General features: G+C 42.3%; 2 protein-coding genes across 2 annotated transcripts in view; both read right to left on the bottom strand.

Moving 5' to 3' along the window:
* Positions 1–10,155: 10,155 nt before the first annotated feature.
* LOC138364354 (N66 matrix protein-like) lies at positions 10,156–10,707 on the bottom strand. Its single transcript, XM_069323963.1, has one exon. It carries the CDS (start codon positions 10,705–10,707, stop codon positions 10,156–10,158), a length of 552 nt encoding a protein of 183 aa, XP_069180064.1.
* Positions 10,708–10,763: 56 nt separating this feature from the next.
* LOC138364353 (uncharacterized) overlaps positions 10,764–20,000 on the bottom strand; it is an 89,662-nt gene continuing 80,425 nt past the window's right edge. The window contains exons 2-3 of the mRNA XM_069323962.1: positions 13,342–13,448; positions 10,764–11,065 (exon numbers count right to left, since the gene is read on the bottom strand). Of these exons, the coding sequence (XP_069180063.1) occupies positions 10,764–11,065; positions 13,342–13,448 (409 nt within the window). The remainder of the gene's footprint in view (positions 11,066–13,341; positions 13,449–20,000) is intronic.

The raw sequence follows: 20,000 nt of genomic DNA, 5'->3' as shown, positions 1-20,000 counted from the left end.
AATAACTTTAAGCCAGTGTTCTGTAGTCACAGTCAACTTTGCTAGTGGAGAACTTTCTGTAACCTGTAGCCTAGGGTGAGAGTGGCCTGTAACCTGTAGCCTCCGGTGATAGTGCCTGTAACCTGTAGCCTAGGGTGATAGTGCCTGTAACCTGTAGGCTAGGGTGAGAGTGGCCGTAACCTGTAGCCTAGGGTGATAGTGCCTGTAACCTGTAGGCTAGGGTGAGAGTGGCCGTAACCTGTAGCCTAGGGTGATAGTGCCTGTAACCTGTAGGCTAGGGTGAGAGTGGCCGTAACCTGTAGCCTAGGGTGATAGTGCCTGTAACCTGTAGGCTAGGGTGAGAGTGGCCGTAACCTGTAGCCTCCGGTGATAGTGCTTAGTCTGTAACCTGTAGCCTTTGGTGATAGTGCCTGTAACCTGTAGCCTCCGGTGATAGTGCCTGTAACCTGTAGCCTTTGGTGATAGTGCCTGTAACCTGTAGCCTTTGGTGATAGTGCCTGTAACCTGTAGCCTTTGGTGATAGTGCCTGTAACCTGTAGCCTCCGGTGATAGTGCCTGTAACCTGTAGCCTTTGGTGATAGTGCCTGTAACCTGTAGCCTCCGGTGATAGTGCCTGTAACCTGTAGCCTCCGGTGATAGTGCCTGTAACCCCGTTGCCTCCGGTGATAGTGCCTGTAACCCCGTTGCCTCCGGTGATAGTGCCTGTAACCCCGTTGCCTCCGGTGATAGTGCCTGTAACCCCGTTGCCTCCGAGATAGAATGCCTATAATGTGTTGCCTCAGGGAGAGAGTATATGTAACCTGTTGCTTCTGTGGGAGACAGGGCCTGTATGTAGCGTGTTGCCGTGTATGTATCCGAGAGGACCTGTAACCAGGTAGATGGCGCCCAGAGTCCTTTTTGTAGGTGTTCCCCTTTACTCCAGGGCCGGACATTTCATAGGGGGGGGGGGGGTCATGGAAGGGGGGGGGGAGAGGGATGGAAGGGGGAGAGCGGGGGTGAGAGAGAGAGATAGAGTAAATACGCTGTGATGGAAATAATAGCGGAAAGGGAAGGGAAGGGAGAGTTTTTGGAGAGGGAAGAGAAAAGGGGGGGAAATGGGAGATAGAAAAGAATGGGTGAATTAGGCGGAGCGAATGACGCTGAAAGAGAAGTGGAAAATGTGTGTGTGTGTGTGTGTGTGTGTGTGTGTGTGTGTGTGTGTGTGTGTGTGTGTGTGTGTGTGTGTGTGTGTGTATGTGTGTGTGTGTGTGTGTGTATGTGTGTGTGTGTGTGTGTGTGTGTGTGTGTGTGTGTGTGTGTGTGTGTGTGTGTGTGTGTGTGTGTATGTGTGTGTGTGTGTGTGTGTGTATGTGTGTGTGTGTGTGTGTGTGTGTGTGTGTGTGTGTGTGTGTGTGTGTGTGTGTGTGTACTCACCTATTTGTGCTTGCGGGGATTGAGCTCTGGCTCTTTGGTCCCGCCTCTCAACTGTCAATCAACTGGTGTACAGGTTCCTGAGCCTACTGGGCTCTGTCATATCTTCATTTAAAACTGTGTATGGAGTCAGCCTCCACCACATCACTGCCTAATGCATTCCATCCGTTAACTACTCTGACACTGAAAAAGTTCTTTCTAACGTCCCTGTGACTCATGTGGGTACTCAGTTTCCACCTTTGTCCCCTTGTTCGCGTACCACCCGTGTTAAACAGTTTATCCTTGTCTACCCTGTCAATTCCCCTGAGGATTTTGTAGATTGTGATCATGTCTCCCCTTACTCTTCTGTCTTCCAGTGTCGTAAGGTGCATTTCCCGCAGCCTTTCCTCGTAACTCATGCCTCTTAGTTCTGGGACTAGTCTAGTGGCATACCTCTGAACTTTTTCCAGCTTCGTCTTGTGCTTGACAAGGCACGGGCTCCATGCTGGGGCCACATACGCCAGGATTGGTCTTACATATGTGGTGTACAAGATTCTGAATGATTCCTTACTTAGGTTCCTGAAGGCTGTTCTGATGTTAGCCAGCCTCGCATATGCCGCAGATGTTATTATTTTTATGTGGGCTTCAGGAGACAGGTTTGGTGTGATATCAACTCCTAGATCTTTCTCTCTGTTCGTTTCATTAAGTACTTCATCTCTTATTCTGTGTGTGTGTGTGTGTGTGTGTGTGTGTGTGTGTGTGTGTGTGTGTGTGTGTGTGTGTGTGTGTGTGTGTGTGTGTATACTCACCCGTTTGTGCCTGCAGGGTCGAGCGTTGACTCTTGGATCCCACCTTTCTAGCCTTCGGTTGTTTAAAGCAATGACTCCTGTCCTACCTCTCTATCAGATCTAGTTTTAAAGCTATGAATAGTGTTTACTTCCACAATGTGCTCCTTTAGTGCATTCCATTCCCCCACTACTCTCATGCTAAAGGAAAACTTTCTAACATCTCTATGACGCCTCTGAGTTTCCAGCTTCCACCCATGTCCCCCTTGTTCTGTTGGTATTCAGTGTGAACATGTCGTCTATTTCCTCTCTGTCAATCCCCTTAAGTATTTTGTATGCTGCTATCATATCCCCTCGTTCTGCTGTTTCTAACTGTGGAGAGTGTTTACTTGGTCAATACACCATAGAATGTTGTATGTGATTATCATGTTTCCCCTCATCCTTGCCTCCTTCCTCTGGCGTAGTGAGGTTCCCTCAGTCATATCACACAAGCCAGTCTCAGGAGCTATCTTTATTGCATATCTGAGAGGGACAGCATCTAAACCATTAGGGCAGTCAAGAAAAAGGCAGGTCTGCCCAACTCTTTGATAACTTATCATCATGTAAAACTAAATTTGGCAAGTGAGGGTTTTCCTTCGCTAAATCCATGCTGATGATTAGATGAAAAGATTAAACCATTCTCAATGTTCGTCTCGTCTTGGGATCAGTCATTCCTGTATCTTGTGGATGGGTACCTGCTTGTGATAATGGTCTATAGATGTAGACCAGGGGCCAGATTCACGAAGCAGTTACGCAAGCACTTACGAACCGTAACATCTTTTCTCAATCTTTGGCGGCTTTGTTTACAATTATTAAACAGTTAATGAGCTCCGAAGCACCAGGAGGCTGTTTATAACAATACCAACAGTTGATTGGCAAGTTTTCACGCTTGTAAACTGTTTAATAAATGTAACCAAAGGTGTCAAAGATTGAGGAAAGATGTACACGTTCGTAAGTACTTGCGTAACTGCTTCGTGAATCTGGCACCAGGTTCCGGAGGAAAACCGCTGTTGTCCTCCGTTCTTATACACAGGAACCAAATTAGCCGATTTACAAATTTCTGATGTTTCTTCACTCTGTAGTAAGCATTTTACACAATGCTGCATCTGCTTCTTTTAGTATCCGGAGGGATATCCGATCATGCAATGCGGCTTCAGTTGTTTCAATCAGGCTTCGTCCAGAGAGTGTCTATACGTGTAAGTATACTTGTCATTGTTGTATTTTCCTGTATTCTTCGTCTGTATTGTTGGGTCAGGTCACATGGCCATTATCTAACAACCTCCCCCCCCTCCAGTCCTCATACATCCTACTCATTCTTCATGTACCCCTTCCCCCATACCTCATACACACTCATATTTCCCATACATATCTCTCCATATTTTTTTATACAGGCTTTCCATTCCTCACACATCATTCCTATTCCTCATACCCATCCCCCATTCCTCCCCATCCCTCATTCACCCTCTCCATCCTTCATACACTCTCCCATGGCCTTGGTTAATCACTTCTTTGGCCTTGGACGGTGAGAGTGAGGGGGGTAGGGGGGGGGGATTGATAGTTACCGCCCCCTGTCCCTGGTTGAGTTCGTGCCTCTCCCTCTGTCAGACAGCTCCTTGAGATTGGCGTGGCTGTTTACCGACCCTGACTGTTGCTCGGACCGGCGGCTGCTCTGTCTCCTCTCCCTTCCTTCTGTCTCTCTTCTCTCTCTCTTTCTCTACCCCTTTTCCCTCTTTCTTCTACCCCTTCCCTTTCCACTCTCCTCTTATCCCAAGTGGCGCCGTCTGTTGTCATGGTTACTGGTGGTAATATAGGATGGAGTGAAGGCGTCTTTGCCGTCCTTCCGTCCCACACCCCGTCCCATCCCCGCCCGTCCACTCCGTCCCAGACCTCCCTTGTCCGTCTCCTTGTACTGACCTCCGTACGTTGTCTCAAGTCTCCGCCAAATCATCCCTGACTAGTCCTTATTATTATCACCGAAGAGTAAATAGAAACATGTGTATGGTTATTTAAACACATTTTACCCCCCATTATCCACCAATGTTTATTATTTAACATCCCATTATCATAGTTAACCACCCGAGTCAGTCATTTACCACGTGTTAAAATCATTATCCACCACTGTGTATACGTCAAGTCAAGGTGGCCCCAGTAAATATACCGCTAAGATCAAGAGCCACAAAGATCACAGAAACAAAATCCAAGACAACCCGAGACACAAAGGCCAAGATAACAGGAGGAACAAAGGATTACCTTAGTCACCGGAGAGGTGAAATGTAAGCATAGCGTGCAAGAAGCAACAAGCATATTCCTTGTAGCAAAGGCAAGCAAGGTTTTATGAGAAAGGTCAGAGGTCACGGCCACTCTGATCTCCAGGAAAAAATTATCGTGTGTGGCGTTCCCTTAAGACCAGAGGGAGCTAGCACAGGTCGAAGTATGGGTGAGGCGGTACACAAGAGGTGCAGCAGGTACAGTGGAGGGTTTACGGGCTCACCATAGCCCGTGCTACTTGCCCCCGCTCCTGTAACAAGTAAGCTACGGGCTCACCATAGCCCGTGCTACTTGCCCCCGCTCCTGTGACAAGTAAGCTACGGGCTCACCATAGCCCGTGCTACTTGCCCCCGCTCCTGTGACAAGTAAGCTACGGGCTCACCATAGCCCGTGCTACTTGCCTCCGCTCCTGTGACAAGTAAGCTACGGGCTCACCATAGCCCGTGCTACTTGCCCCCGCTCCTGTGACAAGTAAGCTACGGGCTCACCATAGCCCGTGCTACGTGGATATTTCGTTCTGAGGAGCTAAATCTAAAACAACTTACAGTGGGGGTGCTGTAACTCGCCGGGACATAGAAGAAAAACTTTTGACGACACAGTTCAGATCAAATTGTAGGGGAGTCGTGAGATCGCTGGGGTGTTTCAAGCGTAGGACAGACATTTATATATACATGTTTGGGTGGAGATAAATAGGAGTTGCCTCGTATTGGTCAGTAAGCCTTCTATATTTTCCTATATTATGCTTTTGGAATCCTTTGTGGACTTTTTATTATAAATAAAACCAATTCTCAAGTTCTCAAATCTTTATTAAAGTGGCATATTTTCGAGTTGCTTCAGAATATATTGCAGTGATTGCTAGATATCTTGCAAGTAGGGATGTTGTTAGAGTGGTGATGGATTTTTGTCTTATGCAGCACCGACAGCTTCATAGAGGTGTGAGAGGGGGGGTGGGGTGGAGGAGGTGCCAGCGTCTTGAAATTGAAATTGAAATAAGTTTATTGAGGTAAAATACACACAAAGGGATGAGGTAGCTCAAGCTATTCTCACCCCATTCAGTACAACGTGTTAAGCCAGCGTCTTGACAACAATCTGTATCTGTATAAACACAGGAGTGTATACATACACCCCCTATAGGAGTGTATGCATACTTTTCCCCTCAAATGTTTATTATGATTAAAAAAAATCCCCTCAAATCCCCTCAAAAATCCCCTCAAGTCCCCTCAAAAATCCCCGCAAAACATTTTTCCCCTCAAATGTTTATGATTAAAAAAATTCTTTCTAAATGGGTTTCGGATTGTCTTAAGCAAGTTCTAATACAGTTTGAAACGTGTTTAAATATAAGTTATATAAATTCCCTCTCAAAGTTTTCTAATACTCTGCAAACACGTTTCTAAATTTGACAAATATCCTGCTTTTTTTTTTTTACAAAAACTCAAGTATATTCTACACTTTTGCAACTTTTCCGTGAGTAACAGAAGAAAAGCAACTCGTCCTCCTGTTTAAATGGTACCGTTTGTAACTATTTACACCATCGTACATATATTGACCTAATGGGCAATTTGAAATTAGAATTTGGTAGTATTCACTTTATTAGAGTCCTGAAAAATGAAGCTGAAAAAAAACAAATGTAATTTTTCTTAGATCTGTTATAGCATATTAATATATAGTACTATATTAGGGCCTAAGATTGTATTAGGCCTAGGATGGTTAGATTAAGTTTTGTTAGCAACATAAATAAAAAAAATTTCGCGGTTTGTCTAAAATCAATAGTACCATATTCTACTTTCTAATTACCCACTACCACAATATCTGTTCAATGGTCTACATAGTTACTATAAACACTATCTAAATACGAAGATGGGCTGAAGAAATTACCTAAACTATCCTTAATTTACCCCCAAAACACAACAATTTCATCCCTAATCTTTCTTAATTTCCCCAAAACCCCACAAATTAATCCCCCCAAACGCAACGAATTTATCCCCCTAAACTTTTTGCAACAATTTTCCCCTAAAAAGTTGCTCGAATATTAGAGAATATATCCAGAATATTTCATAAGTTTTTCAACATTTTTCTATGTGTGTTTACGTCGTGGTGGCGCTGCCCCCGCCCGTCTTCAGGAAGTTTTGAGACGTGTGGTCGACCCCGTGGGATTGCCTGACTCACTCGCCATTTTCCTCTCTCTCTCTCTAAAAAAAAAAATAGGCATTTATTTATTTATATACAAGAAGGTACATTGGGTTTATGAGAGTACATGGCATTGATGTTTTTACATGTAAAGCCACTAGCACGCATAGCGTTTCTGACCGTCTACGGGCTCACCATAGCCCGTGCTACTTGGAACTTTTTGCTCCAAGTAGCGAATCTTAAACAACAGCAACAAAGGGAAAGGATTTTGTAAATGTATATATTTTTGTTTCTGACAATATTTACTCAAATTTATTCACATTTAATTTATTATAATTCACTAATAAACGTTTATTTATTTATTTAACGCTGTTTTTTCGATAATAGTTATTTATATTTATGAACTTTATAAAAATAAGCTTTATAAATTGTATATATTTATAAATTAGATTATTTAAATATATACTCGTTTGGGACGAGTCATGACATTAAACATCCAATAGCCCGAAAGGCGGAGCTTAGGAGCTGAAGCTTGAAGCTATAAGCACATCTGCATACCTTTATATAAACATTTGGCCGGGGTGAGGAATGGAATGGTTAAAGCACCAAGCCATAACGAATATATTGCACTGAGAAGGGCTCAGGATAAGGATTAGGGATTGGACGGGGGAAAGGAATGGTGCCCAACCACTTGAACGGTCGGGCATAATTATTGAATCTGTATGAAGCGAGACCGTCGCTCTACCGTCCAGCCCAAGAAGGATGGGTATGAAACAATGTTTTACACAAATAGCGTTACGCATCAAATGAATAGAATGAATAGGATCAAATTGTTTTGATCCTATATCCAGAAAGCCAGGGCTTAGGAGCTGAAGCAGGAAAGTACAAGCCCATGAGCACTTCATCGTAAGGATGAATGTTACTGAGGCGAGCGGCAACCCATCATGCCAGAGGTATAAATGTCCAGATGAAAATATAAAATGGGGGAACGGAAACGAATGGAGAATGCAGGGAAGAAATGAAGAGGCACAGAGTAGTAAGTAACGTTCAGAGAACGATCAAGTGGAACAGATGAAGGGGGAACGTGAGAGGGGAACGCAGATGAGGGGCGGGAAATGTACGACTAGAGGTTGGAGGAAATAGATAAAATTAAAGGGGAGCTTGGGAAAAAAAATTTGATGGAAGTTATGAGTAAAGAATAAACAGAGATAGAGAAGTAAAGGCAGGAGTGTAGGGGAGTAAGGATAAATACAGACACACAGCAAGATAAGACTAATGTAATTAAGAGTACGAAACGAGGTGTAGCCAGATAGACGAAAGTCTAGTCAAGGAATGGCACGAAAGGCTAGCTGGCCTAGCGATGTGAGGTGGTTGTTGTTGTTTGAGATTCGCTACTTGCAACAAAAAAGTTCCAAGTAGCACGGGCTATGGCGAGCCCGTTAATGTGAGGTAATTCTATCAATTATATTGGAAGGACGTGGGACTTTTTATATTCTTTTAAGCCATCAAAACTTAACCGAAAGTGTGAGGAGCCATCAAACAAGCATCCATAAAAGGGACTTGGAACAGCCGCATGAATAAGTGTATATACGAACTAAAATTTAATACTGTAGAGCACACATTGGTCTCCCAGAGCCAAGATAAGAGCTGCGAGGCATTATGAGAGGAATGAGATATATTAGACGCGGTGAGGAGGAAGTTCCAAGTAGCACGGGTTATGGTGAGCCCGTAGTGGACTTACCTGGCACAGGAGCCGTGCGAGAGAGAGAGGCCGTGAATGAACCTTTCTTAACCTCTTAAATATCTGCTGGTTGGGTGAATTCTAAGTATACAGGCTTCCAGCGCTTTTTTTGTATACAAAGCCAAGTGTATTTGCCTTTTATTTGCCATTTGTTTACTTGCCGTTTATTAATGACCAAAAAAAAAAAGGTGCCAGGAGATGCTAAATAGTACAGAAAAGTTACTGCACAGGCAATTGAAAGAAATTCAGTGAAAAATTATTTGAAAATTCAAGAAACAATTCTATATGATCACAGCGCTGAAGATCTGTATAAGAAAAAAAAATACCATTGAGCCTACTTAAGAAAATAATAATACTTAAAGAAGGTGTGGTAGTAGCACACACAAAACACTTATAAGTCAATTATAAGACATATATATAAGACTTGAAAGTGACTTAACTATATATAAGTCTTATCCATGCCTCACATTCACACGTGTGCAGACTTTATTGATAACTTTTATCAATAACTTTATTGATAAACTTTTATTTATACATTAGATTATTTACATTAATACATTATTTACACATCTTCCTGGTTTCTTGCGTATATTGCTGACACATCGCCAGAGTAACAAGAGAATCCAACTTCACCTGGCCTGCTTTGATAGTAATAGTTCAGTTATAATTCTGGGATTAACTTAATTGAGTTTGGTCTGAGTGGTTGAAAGCCTGTGTGTGTGTATGGTGTGTGTGTGTGTGTATGTGTGTGTGTGTGGTGTGTGTGTGTGTGTGTGTGTGTGTGTGTGTGTGTGTGTGTGTGTGTGTGTGTGTGTGTGTAATTACCTAAGTGTAATTACCTAAGTGTAGTTACAGGATGAGAGCTACGCTCGTGGTGTCCCGTCTTCCCAGCACTCTTTGTCATATAACCAATAATTAAATTAAAGCCAGCCTAAACGGCTGGCTTTATGAGTCTGGCCTCCAACGTCTTACAATCACAGACGTTCACGTTTATAGATACAGTTGTGTGTTTGTATGTGTACTCAGCTATTTGTGCCTGCAGGATCGAGCTCTAGCTCTCGGACCCCGCTTTTCTAGCCGTTGGTTGTTTAACGCAATGACTAAAAGTGTGTGTGTGTGTGGTGTGTGTGTGGTGTGTGTGTGTGTGGTGTGTGTGTGTGTGTGTGTGTGTTTGTGTGTGTGTGTGTGTGTGTGTGTGTGTTGTGTGTGTGTGTGTGTGTGTGGTGTGTGTGTGCCCGCCAAACACACACCGAAACTACGACGTTGGTACAACGTTCGAACAAGTTTTAACACCTCCTAACCAGTTATAACAACCAATATAGCAAGTTGTAACAACGTTCTAATACGTCATAAACACGTTAAGCCAAGATGTAACAACTTTATTACAAGTTGTAACAAGCGGAAAATAGAGACAGTTTCGGTTTGTGTTTCCAGGGTGTGTGTCTCTGTCTCTTTTTCTTCCCCCCTATTCTACCTTCCATTTTCCATATCTTCTAACCTCCTCTTCCCCCCTCTTCTCTGCACTGCCTTTTCATTATTGTTATTCATTGTAAATTTTCACATTGTAGCATTTTATTCACACCGGATGCTGTTAGTGCTCCTTTTTTTAATGTTTTTTTCTCCCTAATGGCCTGTTGGTGAGTTTTTCGTTGGGTTTTCTTGTTTTATCGCCGATTTTGTCATTGTAGCCGTTTTTTGTTGTTGTAGCGATTGTTTTCGTTGTGACCGTTTTTGTCGTTGGGACTGTTTTTGTCGTTAATTATGACCGTTTTTGTCGTTGTGACCGTTTATTGTCGTTGTGACCGTTTATTGTCGTTGTGACCGTTTATTGTCGTTAGGACCGTTATTGTCGTTGTGACCGTTATTGTCGTTGTGACCGTTATTGTCGTTATGACCGTTATTGTCGTTATGACCGTTATTGTCGTTATGGCCGTTGTGACCGTTATTGTCGTTGTGACCGTTATTGTCGTTATGACCGTTATTGTCGTTATGACCGTTATTGTCGTTATGACCGTTATTGTCGTTATGACCGTTCTGACCGTTATTGTCGTTATGACCGTTATGACCGTTATTGTCGTTATGACCGTTATTGTCGTTATGGCTGTTATGACCGTTATGGCCGTTGTGACCGTTATTGTCGTTATGACCGTTATTGTCGTTATGGCTGTTATGGCCGTTGTGACCGTTATAGTCGTTATGACCGTTATTGTCGTTATGGCCGTTGTGACCGTTATTGTCGTTGTGACCGTTATTGTCGTTATGGCCGTTGTGACCGTTATTGTCGTTATGACCGTTATTGTCGTTATGGCCGTTGTGACCGTTATTGTCGTTATGACCGTTATTGTCGTTTTTGTCCATATTGCTGGTTGTTCGTTATTACCGTTGTTGTATTTTTGGAGTTACAGCTGTTTTTGTTATCTCTGTTTTTCGTTATTTCTGTTTTTATTGTTGCTCTTCCTGTTTTTGTCACTGGGATTGCTTTTTGTTTTTGCTGATTTTCTCCTTGATGTTTTAGTTAATACTGTTTTTCTTGTTGATAATTCAATTTTTTGTTGTTTTTTGTTCATGCTTCTGTTCTTATGTCTGTGTAGATCGCAGCCGATGCTGTTTTGTAGTGTTATTGCTCTGGTGCTGATGCTTTTGTCGTTGATTCTCTTGTCTGTGTTGTCCATGTTGCTATTTGAGTTGTTGGGCTCCTGTTTTTGTCGTTGGTGTGCTGTTTGTATAAAGTGTTTCCTACCTTACAATAATTGGATTGGGTTGTGCACCAGATGTTGCGTCTACAGGCGGTGGTTTAATAACCGCTGCTGCTTTCCTGACCGCGTAAGTTTGTTCAGGCGTACAGCGCCATCTGTCTCTTTATTAATCACCTGGAAGGTGAAGCAATATTGCCAGCCCACCTGAGGGTTACGTCGCCGTCACCTGCCTCCGAGGTGCCGGACCCTTAGGTTACTGGCTCTGGTGTGTGTGTGTATGTGTGTGTGTGTGTGTGTGTGTGTGTGTGTGTGTGTGTGTGTGTGTGTGTGTGTGTGTGTGTACTCACCTGTTTGTACTCACCTATTTGTGCTTGCGAGGGTTGAGCACTAGCTCTTTGGTCCCGCCTCTCAACTGTCAATCAACTGGTGTACAGGTTTCTGAGCCTACTGGGCTCTATCATATCTACACTTGAAACTGTGTATGGCGTCAGCCTCCACCACATCACTGCTTAATGCATTCCATTTGTCAACCACTCTGATACTAAAAAAGTTCTTTCTAATATCTCTGTGGCTCATTTGGGCACTCAGTTTATCTTTGCAACCCCCCTCCCTCCTAGGGGATGGGGGGGGGGCGCTAATTTAGTAAGTCCCCCCACACACAGGTGTGTGTGTGTGTGTGTGTGTGTGTGTGTGTGTGTGTGTGTGTGTGTGTGTGTGTGTGTGTGTGTGTGTGTGTTGCGAATTTCACGTGAATATTGTGTATAACAGCTCACGCTAAAGTGCGTTTTTAATATGATGTCGTTTTTAAACGTTTGGGACACGAAGAAAAATTTTCGAGTTAAAAACCTGACACGTGAAGGGTTTTGTCAGAGTGACCCACCGAGGACGGCTGCCAAGGAAACCCATCCTTCTAAAAATGACGTCGCTTTTCGCTGGTATGCTATGGTCAAAAATGGACGTAATTTTAATTTAAATCGGCTCACGAAAGTGATGTACTCTCCCATTTTCTGTTTGAGTCCTCTGGCTTACTAGGGAAGGTTAGGAGAGGAAACTTTCAATTAACCTTTTTCATGACGTTTTGAAACTTAAGGAGAATTTCCTGCCCACCTAACCTACCAGAGGACCCTTCATTTACTGTTTTGGAAAAAACAAAAATCCAAAATTTATTTTAAATTTTTTTCATTTTCAAATTACGTCCATATTCGGCCATACGAGCAAACGACCAATTCATCCGTAATTTGTGAGAGGACATGTTGCCCCGGTGCTACTGGCCTGTGTTTGATAACAATAATATCAATAATAATTTTACAAAAGTTTAAAAATTGCATCTAGCTTCACTGCACTGCCTCAAGAAGTTGTCTCCTCACAAGAGGCGGGATACTCGTGGCTCCCAGATCTGTATTTCCTGTGCTCGAATGCGGCACACACTAATAAGTCCACGTTTTGTACTATTAGCCTTAAAGAAGTCTTTCTTTAAGGCTTTCTTTCAAGTCCTTAAAGAAAGACTTCTTTAACGGCTTGAAAGAGGCTAAAGTAGTTCTACAGGATCTGTCGCCTGCACCATCGTACTTCACCGAGGCGGAATACAGGAGCTCCACCGACCAGGCTACGAACACCCACAATAAGAGAGGGTCCCCCAAGACATTCCTGGTATCCAACTGGGACTTCCAACCTCTCCTGGTGTGTCACTTGAGTCCGGAGGGATTAAGTGAGACATGTGCCATTCATATCAATTGCAGACCACGATGAACGTGGACAAGCAGCTGGGATATGAGACCAAGGCGCTGGGATATGAAGCTAAGGAGCTGGGATATGAGACCAAGGAGCTGGGATATGAGACCAAGGAGCTGGGATATGAGACCAAGGAGCTGGGATATAAAGCTAAGGAGCTGGGATATGAAGGGAACGGAAGGGAATTGTCGGGAAAGCGGCAAGCCATTACGACTATATAGCACTGGGAAAGGGTCAGGATGAGGATTTGGGATGGGACGGGGATGGAAGGAATGGTGCCCAACCACTTGGACGGTCGGGGATTGAAATAAAGGCAAAGAGCTGAAACATGAAAGTGATATTCTCTACCTTCATGATTTTTCAACTGTTGGGTCCATTCCGGTGCTGCATACCTTTAGAGTCAGTCTCGTGTAGGTTTGATAAAGAATTCGATGTTTTCTCAAGTCTTTAAATCAATCCATAAATCCTAGCCGGATTTTATGTATTATGTCTGATGCTTTGTTCTTCCCGTAATTCCAATCAGGTTTTGATAATTAGAACCACATCTCCCCTCACGTCCCCTCGCCTGCATTACTAATTGGCGAGCCTTTTGGGACTTCTGCTCCAGTTATTATTTCCAAGATCTTTGTCAAAACTACATCAGAAATGGCTTCCTTAACTTTTATGTTCTCCCTGTTGGGTAATCTGTATTAATTTAAACTCCGCTTCCGAAAGTTGGTAATATATATATATATATATATATATATATATATATATATATATATATATATATATATATATATATATATATATATATATATATATATATATATTACCCATCACTCGTTCTGTAAAATGACCTTCTGAAGATGTATTTAATATACGAAAGTACTTAAGGAAATTTCCTGTTTCATTTTTCCTCCGTGGTCTGACATTGTCACATTCTTAATCACGTGTTTATTTTCGTGATATACACACATATATATATATATATATATATATATATATATATATATATATATATTTCAATCATTCACGAATTTGACTACTATATATGGTAGTTAAAGGGTATGTATGAAAAAAAGGAATTTATTCCTTTTTTCATATATATACATTTTCTTCATTCTATCATTTAACCATTTAACGTATTTTAAATTAAACCAGTTCTTAAAGGTTTGTATTCGTGCCAGCACACAACACTGTTTTGTGGGTGTAAAAAGTATTCTTTGTGTAGCTGTTAGTATACAAATAATTTATTTACGTGTCTTAAGTCTGAAATACTTGGTTGTATACATATGACTACAGTAGCATCTGTATATATTGACCCGAGACGCAGTGTTGCTTCACCTGGCTGTGTGTATCTCAGTGTAGCAGCATTACCTAGCTGTGTGTATCTCAGTATAGCAGCATCACCTGTCTATGTACATCTCAGTGTAGCAGCATTACCTGGCTGTGTCTATCTCAGTATAGCAGCATCACCTGTCTATGTACATCTCAGTGTAGCAGCATCACCTGTCTATGTACTTCTCAGTGTAGCAGCATCACCTGTCTGCGTACATCTGAGTGTAGCAGCATCACCTGACTGTGCACATCTGAGTGTGTCTATGTACATCTTAGGAAGATAGGATCATTAACATCCGTCCAGCCTCCGCCAACATCCTTGGCAGATGCTGGGATTACATCTGAATATCACCTTAGCATACCAGTTTTTCATTTAAGATTTCTTCTTAATTAACTTCACGAACTTAATTTGCTGAAATTATAATTGCCACAGCTAAGAGGAAATTATTATTTTTTGTTACGTAAAATTGCTAATGGGGATTTTTTAATTAGTGCTGTATAATCTGACCATCATCTCATTATCATTAGCTACTTTGTGGTTGATGCCAGCTGTGCCTGGTTGATGACAGGTGGTGTGTGGTTGATGCCAGCTGTGCCTGGCTGATGTCAGCTGTGCCTGGTTGATGCCAGGTGGTGTGTGGTTGATGACAAGTATTCACCTAGTTGTTGCGGGGGTTGAGCTCTGCTCTTTCGGCCCGCCTCTCAACTGTCAATCAATCAACTGTTACTAACTACTAACTAATTTTTTTTTCACAAACACACACACACCCCCAGGAAGCAGCCCGTAACAGCTTTCTAACTCCCAGGTACCTATTTACTGCTAGGTAACAGGAGCACTAGGGTGAAAGAAACTGTCTATTTTCGTTTCTCGCCGGGAATCGAACCCAAGCCACACGATTACGAGTCCCGTGCGCAGTCCACTCAGCTACCAGCGCCCTAAGTGGTGTATGATTGATTTCAGGTGAATAATAATAATGTAAATATTTCATTTTATTTAACGTGATTCCTGTCAATATTCGTGGAGAATATTAAGGCAGTGTCTGGGATGCTCCCGGACGCAGGTTCGAATCCTCGTCACGGCCCTTGTGGATTTGTTCGTGGAGACACCGGAACGTAGAGAGTGGGAAGGGGAATGGGTTGGTGGGAAGGGGAATGGGTTGGTGGGAAGGGGAATGGGTGTGGTGGGAGGGGCAAGACCATGGCCATTATGTCGGTATTATGTAGAAGATTGCTGTGATATTTTCCCTGTGTGAAAAGATGTTTTGATAGAGACACGAGAGCGAGCTTATTGTCAGAGGGCGTCTACTGGAGAGATTCTGTTGAATAGGGGCGCCTCGTTCCTTTCCACACACACACACACACACACACACACACACACACACACACACACACACACACACACACACACACACACACACACACACACACACACACACTTTTCAGAACCACAGAATGGTTCCCAGGAACCACAGGATTCCAGAGAATGGTTCCCAGAGATGAGAGACATGGATTACTGGAAGAGGCCATATAAACCCCGTACCCCCACGTCTCTGGTGGAAGATAAACAAACGAGGATCATGATCACCACGTAAAAAATACCTTGGAAACTTAAGAAGGTAGAAAAGAACAGGTCACGTAATACGAAAGACAAACGAATGGGAGAGACGTAGAAACTAATCACTCATATGTGTCACATGAATATTTAAATCGACTTGAGAATGGTCCAGGACGGACCGAAACGTCGTCGTCCCTTCACTTTCTAGTGTGTGTGGTCTGGTCAACATATTTCAGCCACGTTATTGTGACTCCTCGTCTGCACATGAATATATAAAAATAAACATTTTGGGGTGTCAGAGTTGCAAAAAAATGTGAAATTAATTAAAGGAATGTGATTGCACGACCGTAAAGTCGGAAAAACCATCCGATTGAAATTAGAAAAGATGAACATGTCGATGATTTATCCACACGAGCACTGCAAACCACCACCACCACCACTACGACCATTCTGCAATGCCATGATTTTTTCCATTTCGAAAGATGTTTGTCACTTCAATCTTCAGAGAAAATTGTCTAAATCTTGAGAGAATGTTATTGTTGTTCAGGGAACGAGGACCATCACCTTTTTTAAGAAAAAGATTGTGTGAGTGGATTTGTGTGAGTGCGTGTTTGTTTGTGTGAGTGCGTGTTTGTTTGCTTGTGTGTGTGTGTGTCTCCTTAGTCACGGTACCTGATTCCTCTACTAATCAACAAGTCCTGCATTATGTCTTCCTACTTTCTATAACGTCTTTGCAACAATTGTCACTTAAACCCTTACACCTACATAACTTTCTATTTCATTTATAGGAGTTCAGGCTTTACATTTGCTTCATTCTATAAAGTTTGCACCACGTTTGGAGTAAACGGAAAGACTTCAGGTATCACAGCTCTAACAGAAAGACTTCAGGTATCACAGCTCTAACAGAAAGACTTCAGGTATCACAGCTCTAACAGAAAGACTTCAGGTATCACAGCTCTAACAGAAAGACTTCAGGTATCACAGCTCTAACAGAAAGACTTCAGGTATCACAGTTCTAACAGAAAGACTTCAGGTATCACAGCTCTAACAGAAAGACTTCAGGTATCACAGCTCTAACAGAAAGACTTCAGGTATCACAGCTTTACACTCAAAAGTTTAATCCTCTCTCTATGTTTATTTAAGTCTCTCATATCACACAAGTTTTACTCTACATCCTCCCCTACTCTGCTACATACCGGAGCTTTGAGTTTACACTGTAAACCCAACGCTACACAGCTGTAGACTCGATCAGGGTATTCAGTACGTCATGTTAATCCCCCAAGGTTTGCCACTAATGTGTTCATTGTTTTCTTTTTGCAGGTACGTGAGACGTTGACTAATCTATCCAGCCTCCTTCCCTTCTGTGGGATAAGGTAGTGTAACTGTCTTGCCGTGTGAAGCAACCACTTGGGCAGTCGGGGATTGAACGCCGACCTGTATGGAGCGAGACCGTCGCTCTACCGTCCAGCCCAAGTGGTTGGGTAGATATGTGTATGTGAGATAATTATTAGAGCGGGATGGGTTCTAGGTAACCCCCCGAGGGCTAAGGCGTGCGTCTGGGGTTACCCAAGACACTAGTTCGAGCCCCAGTCTGCGGGGAAGAGTTTCTCGTGATTATGGTGTTTCGTGTTTTTTGGTGTTTGATTTAGAGCATATGGTGTTTTTTGGGTGTGTGTGTATGGGGGGGTGTTTTTGCGTTTTGTGGGTAGTTTTAGTTTAGTTTCTGTTTAGTTTTGGAATAGTGAAGTGTTTGCTTAAGTTACCTAGGCGAAGTTGGATTTGGATCAATGTTTAGCCCCTGGGCCCCGCTATTTTTTTTTTTGTTATGTGTATGAGTTTTCAACCCTCGAGTTCCTATCATACTCGATAAACGTTACAAATAATGAAGCATCAATTCCTGCCTCCTCTTTCATTCCATTTGATTAATTCCAGCAAATTGACGAAATATTACCCATTTTCCATCTTTGTTTTCAGGTTCTGTTCGTTTCCATATCGTTTTGTTCCCTCGTATGTTGAACACTGTACATTTATACACTGTCTCCAGGTATTTTGTACGTCGCTGTCATTTCTCATTTGTTTCTCCTCTCATCGGTGTTGTGGTTATATTAATATAACCACAACATATAATTGTTGTGGTTATATTAATATAACGGAATATATTCATTCCCGTATTCTCTATTTTTGATTCCAACATTGTAGAATTTCTCTATACTTTCTCAGTTTGATTTTGTGCTTTGTACATATTGAAAATCGGCACTACATGCTCCAGTAATGGTCTCACGTAGGTGATATATCGTTTGCAGAATGATTCTATTCTGAATTTCCCGTTGAGTGTTTCTACATTTGCCATCTTTTTGAATGCAGTTTTGCCTAAGATAAACTTGGCGTGATATTCAGCATTTTCATCTACGACGCCGGAAACCGGCTCTCCACTATGGCGGGCAAATACACTTTGCCTGTAGTGCTTTTTGTATCAATCTGAATCATCTTCCAAACGTATTCTTCTCGTCATTTTTGCAACATCTGCAAATATTGACATGGAAGTCTTTTTCTGCACATCTCTTCCACATTCACCAGGAATAGCACGGGGCCCAGGACTGAGCCATGAAGAACAACATGTTCTACTTTCATTATCATTTTAACTTCCTTATGTTGGCTGTTTTCACTCTATTATGCATTCTCTCTCACAGTTAAATATTGTTCCTTTTGCTCCAGATTATTTTTTGTTATTCAGTCATTAGCCTAATGTGTGGAACAGTGTCAAAGTCTTTCTGGAAGTTTAGGAATATGCAGTCTATCCATCAATTCCTTACAAATTTAGTCGTAGTAATCATTTCATTAGTGATAATGCTTAGATGGTGTATCTGTTTTGTATTCGTGTTCATTGACTTTGTTATGTCAGTGAGTGTGCCCAATCACTCTTAGGTCAGGGACAGGTAGCCTAGTCGGTTTATCAAGGCTCACCTAGCTAATGAGGAGACTGTTCACCTGATCACTCAACCAAATACTGGCCAGACCAAACGCTGCTTAACTTTATGGACAGAGTTATTCCCATATCCATTGACCTTTGGATGACCATATCCATATCCATTTAAGATCCATCTACTGGATCCTTATTTGTGTGTGCGCGCCATCTGTTGAGCGGCGCAACACGCTGACCCGCAAAATGCTTAAAGAATGTGCCGGTAGCTAGCTAGCCTCTTATGTTCTGTTCTACCGCATTTCACTTGCGACTGTAGACATGCGTTTTTATGTAACATGGACTTCTACATGGACGCATGAGCGTAAGTGTGCGTGAGTGTTCAAGAGTTCAAGAATTCATTACTGTGCACAAGTTCTCGAATGCATTAGTGTGCATATATTCGTGAATGCATTAGTGTGCATATATTCGTGAATGCATTAGTGTGCATATATTCGTGAATGCTTTAGAAGTTATTAACGAGTTTAAAGCTCGTCCCATTTGTAAGTGATTTTTAATATACTTTTTGTGTCATGAGTTGAAATGAAATTCACGAGGACCACTTTAATGGTAGCCATGAGTTACAAGGTGTTAATGATTTACATCATTTCCCTCATTAGAATCAACATTATATTTCCGTGTGCGTCACCTTGTTGAAGTGCGTACTTAACTTAATTGACCAGTCAAGGTTTATGTGTCATGCAGAAAGATTGGATTAATACGTAATCCACGAGAACTGGATTTACGTGTCGTGTGGAAAGGATTGGATAAAGACATCATGCAGAATGGGTTAACCCTTCATACAGAACCAATGCCATAGAAAACAGGAATACCGAATTGTTAAAATACTTGAATATCACAGTTTAATCAACATATGGAGCCGGTCGGCCGAGCGGACAGCATACTGGACTTGTGATCCTGTGGTCCCTGGTTCGATCCCGGGCGCCGGAGAGAAACAATGGGCAGAGTTTCTTTCACCCTATGCCCCTGTTACCTAGCAGTAAAATAGGTACTTCGGTGTTAGTCAGCTGTCACGGGCTGCTTCCTGGGGGGTGGAGGCCTAGTCGAGGACCGGGCCGCGAGGACACTAAAAGCCCCGAAATCATCTCAAGATAACACTAACCGCCACGAAACTACTTAACGAAACGTTGCAAAATGACTTGACAAAACGTGACAAAAAATACTGTAAAAAATTCGACCACAAACCGTATGATAAAACATCTTAAGAGAATGGAATCTAAGAACTGATTTTTGAACATTTGTTCAATCATAGGAAGTTCTCCCGTGTTCAGTATCAGTATTCTTGACGAGATGGTACTGTGATTTATCTACAGTCTTACTGACTTCTCATGTGTTGATAATATTGACAGAACTATCACAGCAATATTTA

Source organism: Procambarus clarkii, chromosome 13 (genome assembly GCF_040958095.1).
Source record: "Procambarus clarkii isolate CNS0578487 chromosome 13, FALCON_Pclarkii_2.0, whole genome shotgun sequence".
Lineage (NCBI taxonomy): Eukaryota > Metazoa > Arthropoda > Malacostraca > Decapoda > Cambaridae > Procambarus > Procambarus clarkii.
This window is presented reverse-complemented; position numbering and strand designations above follow the sequence as displayed.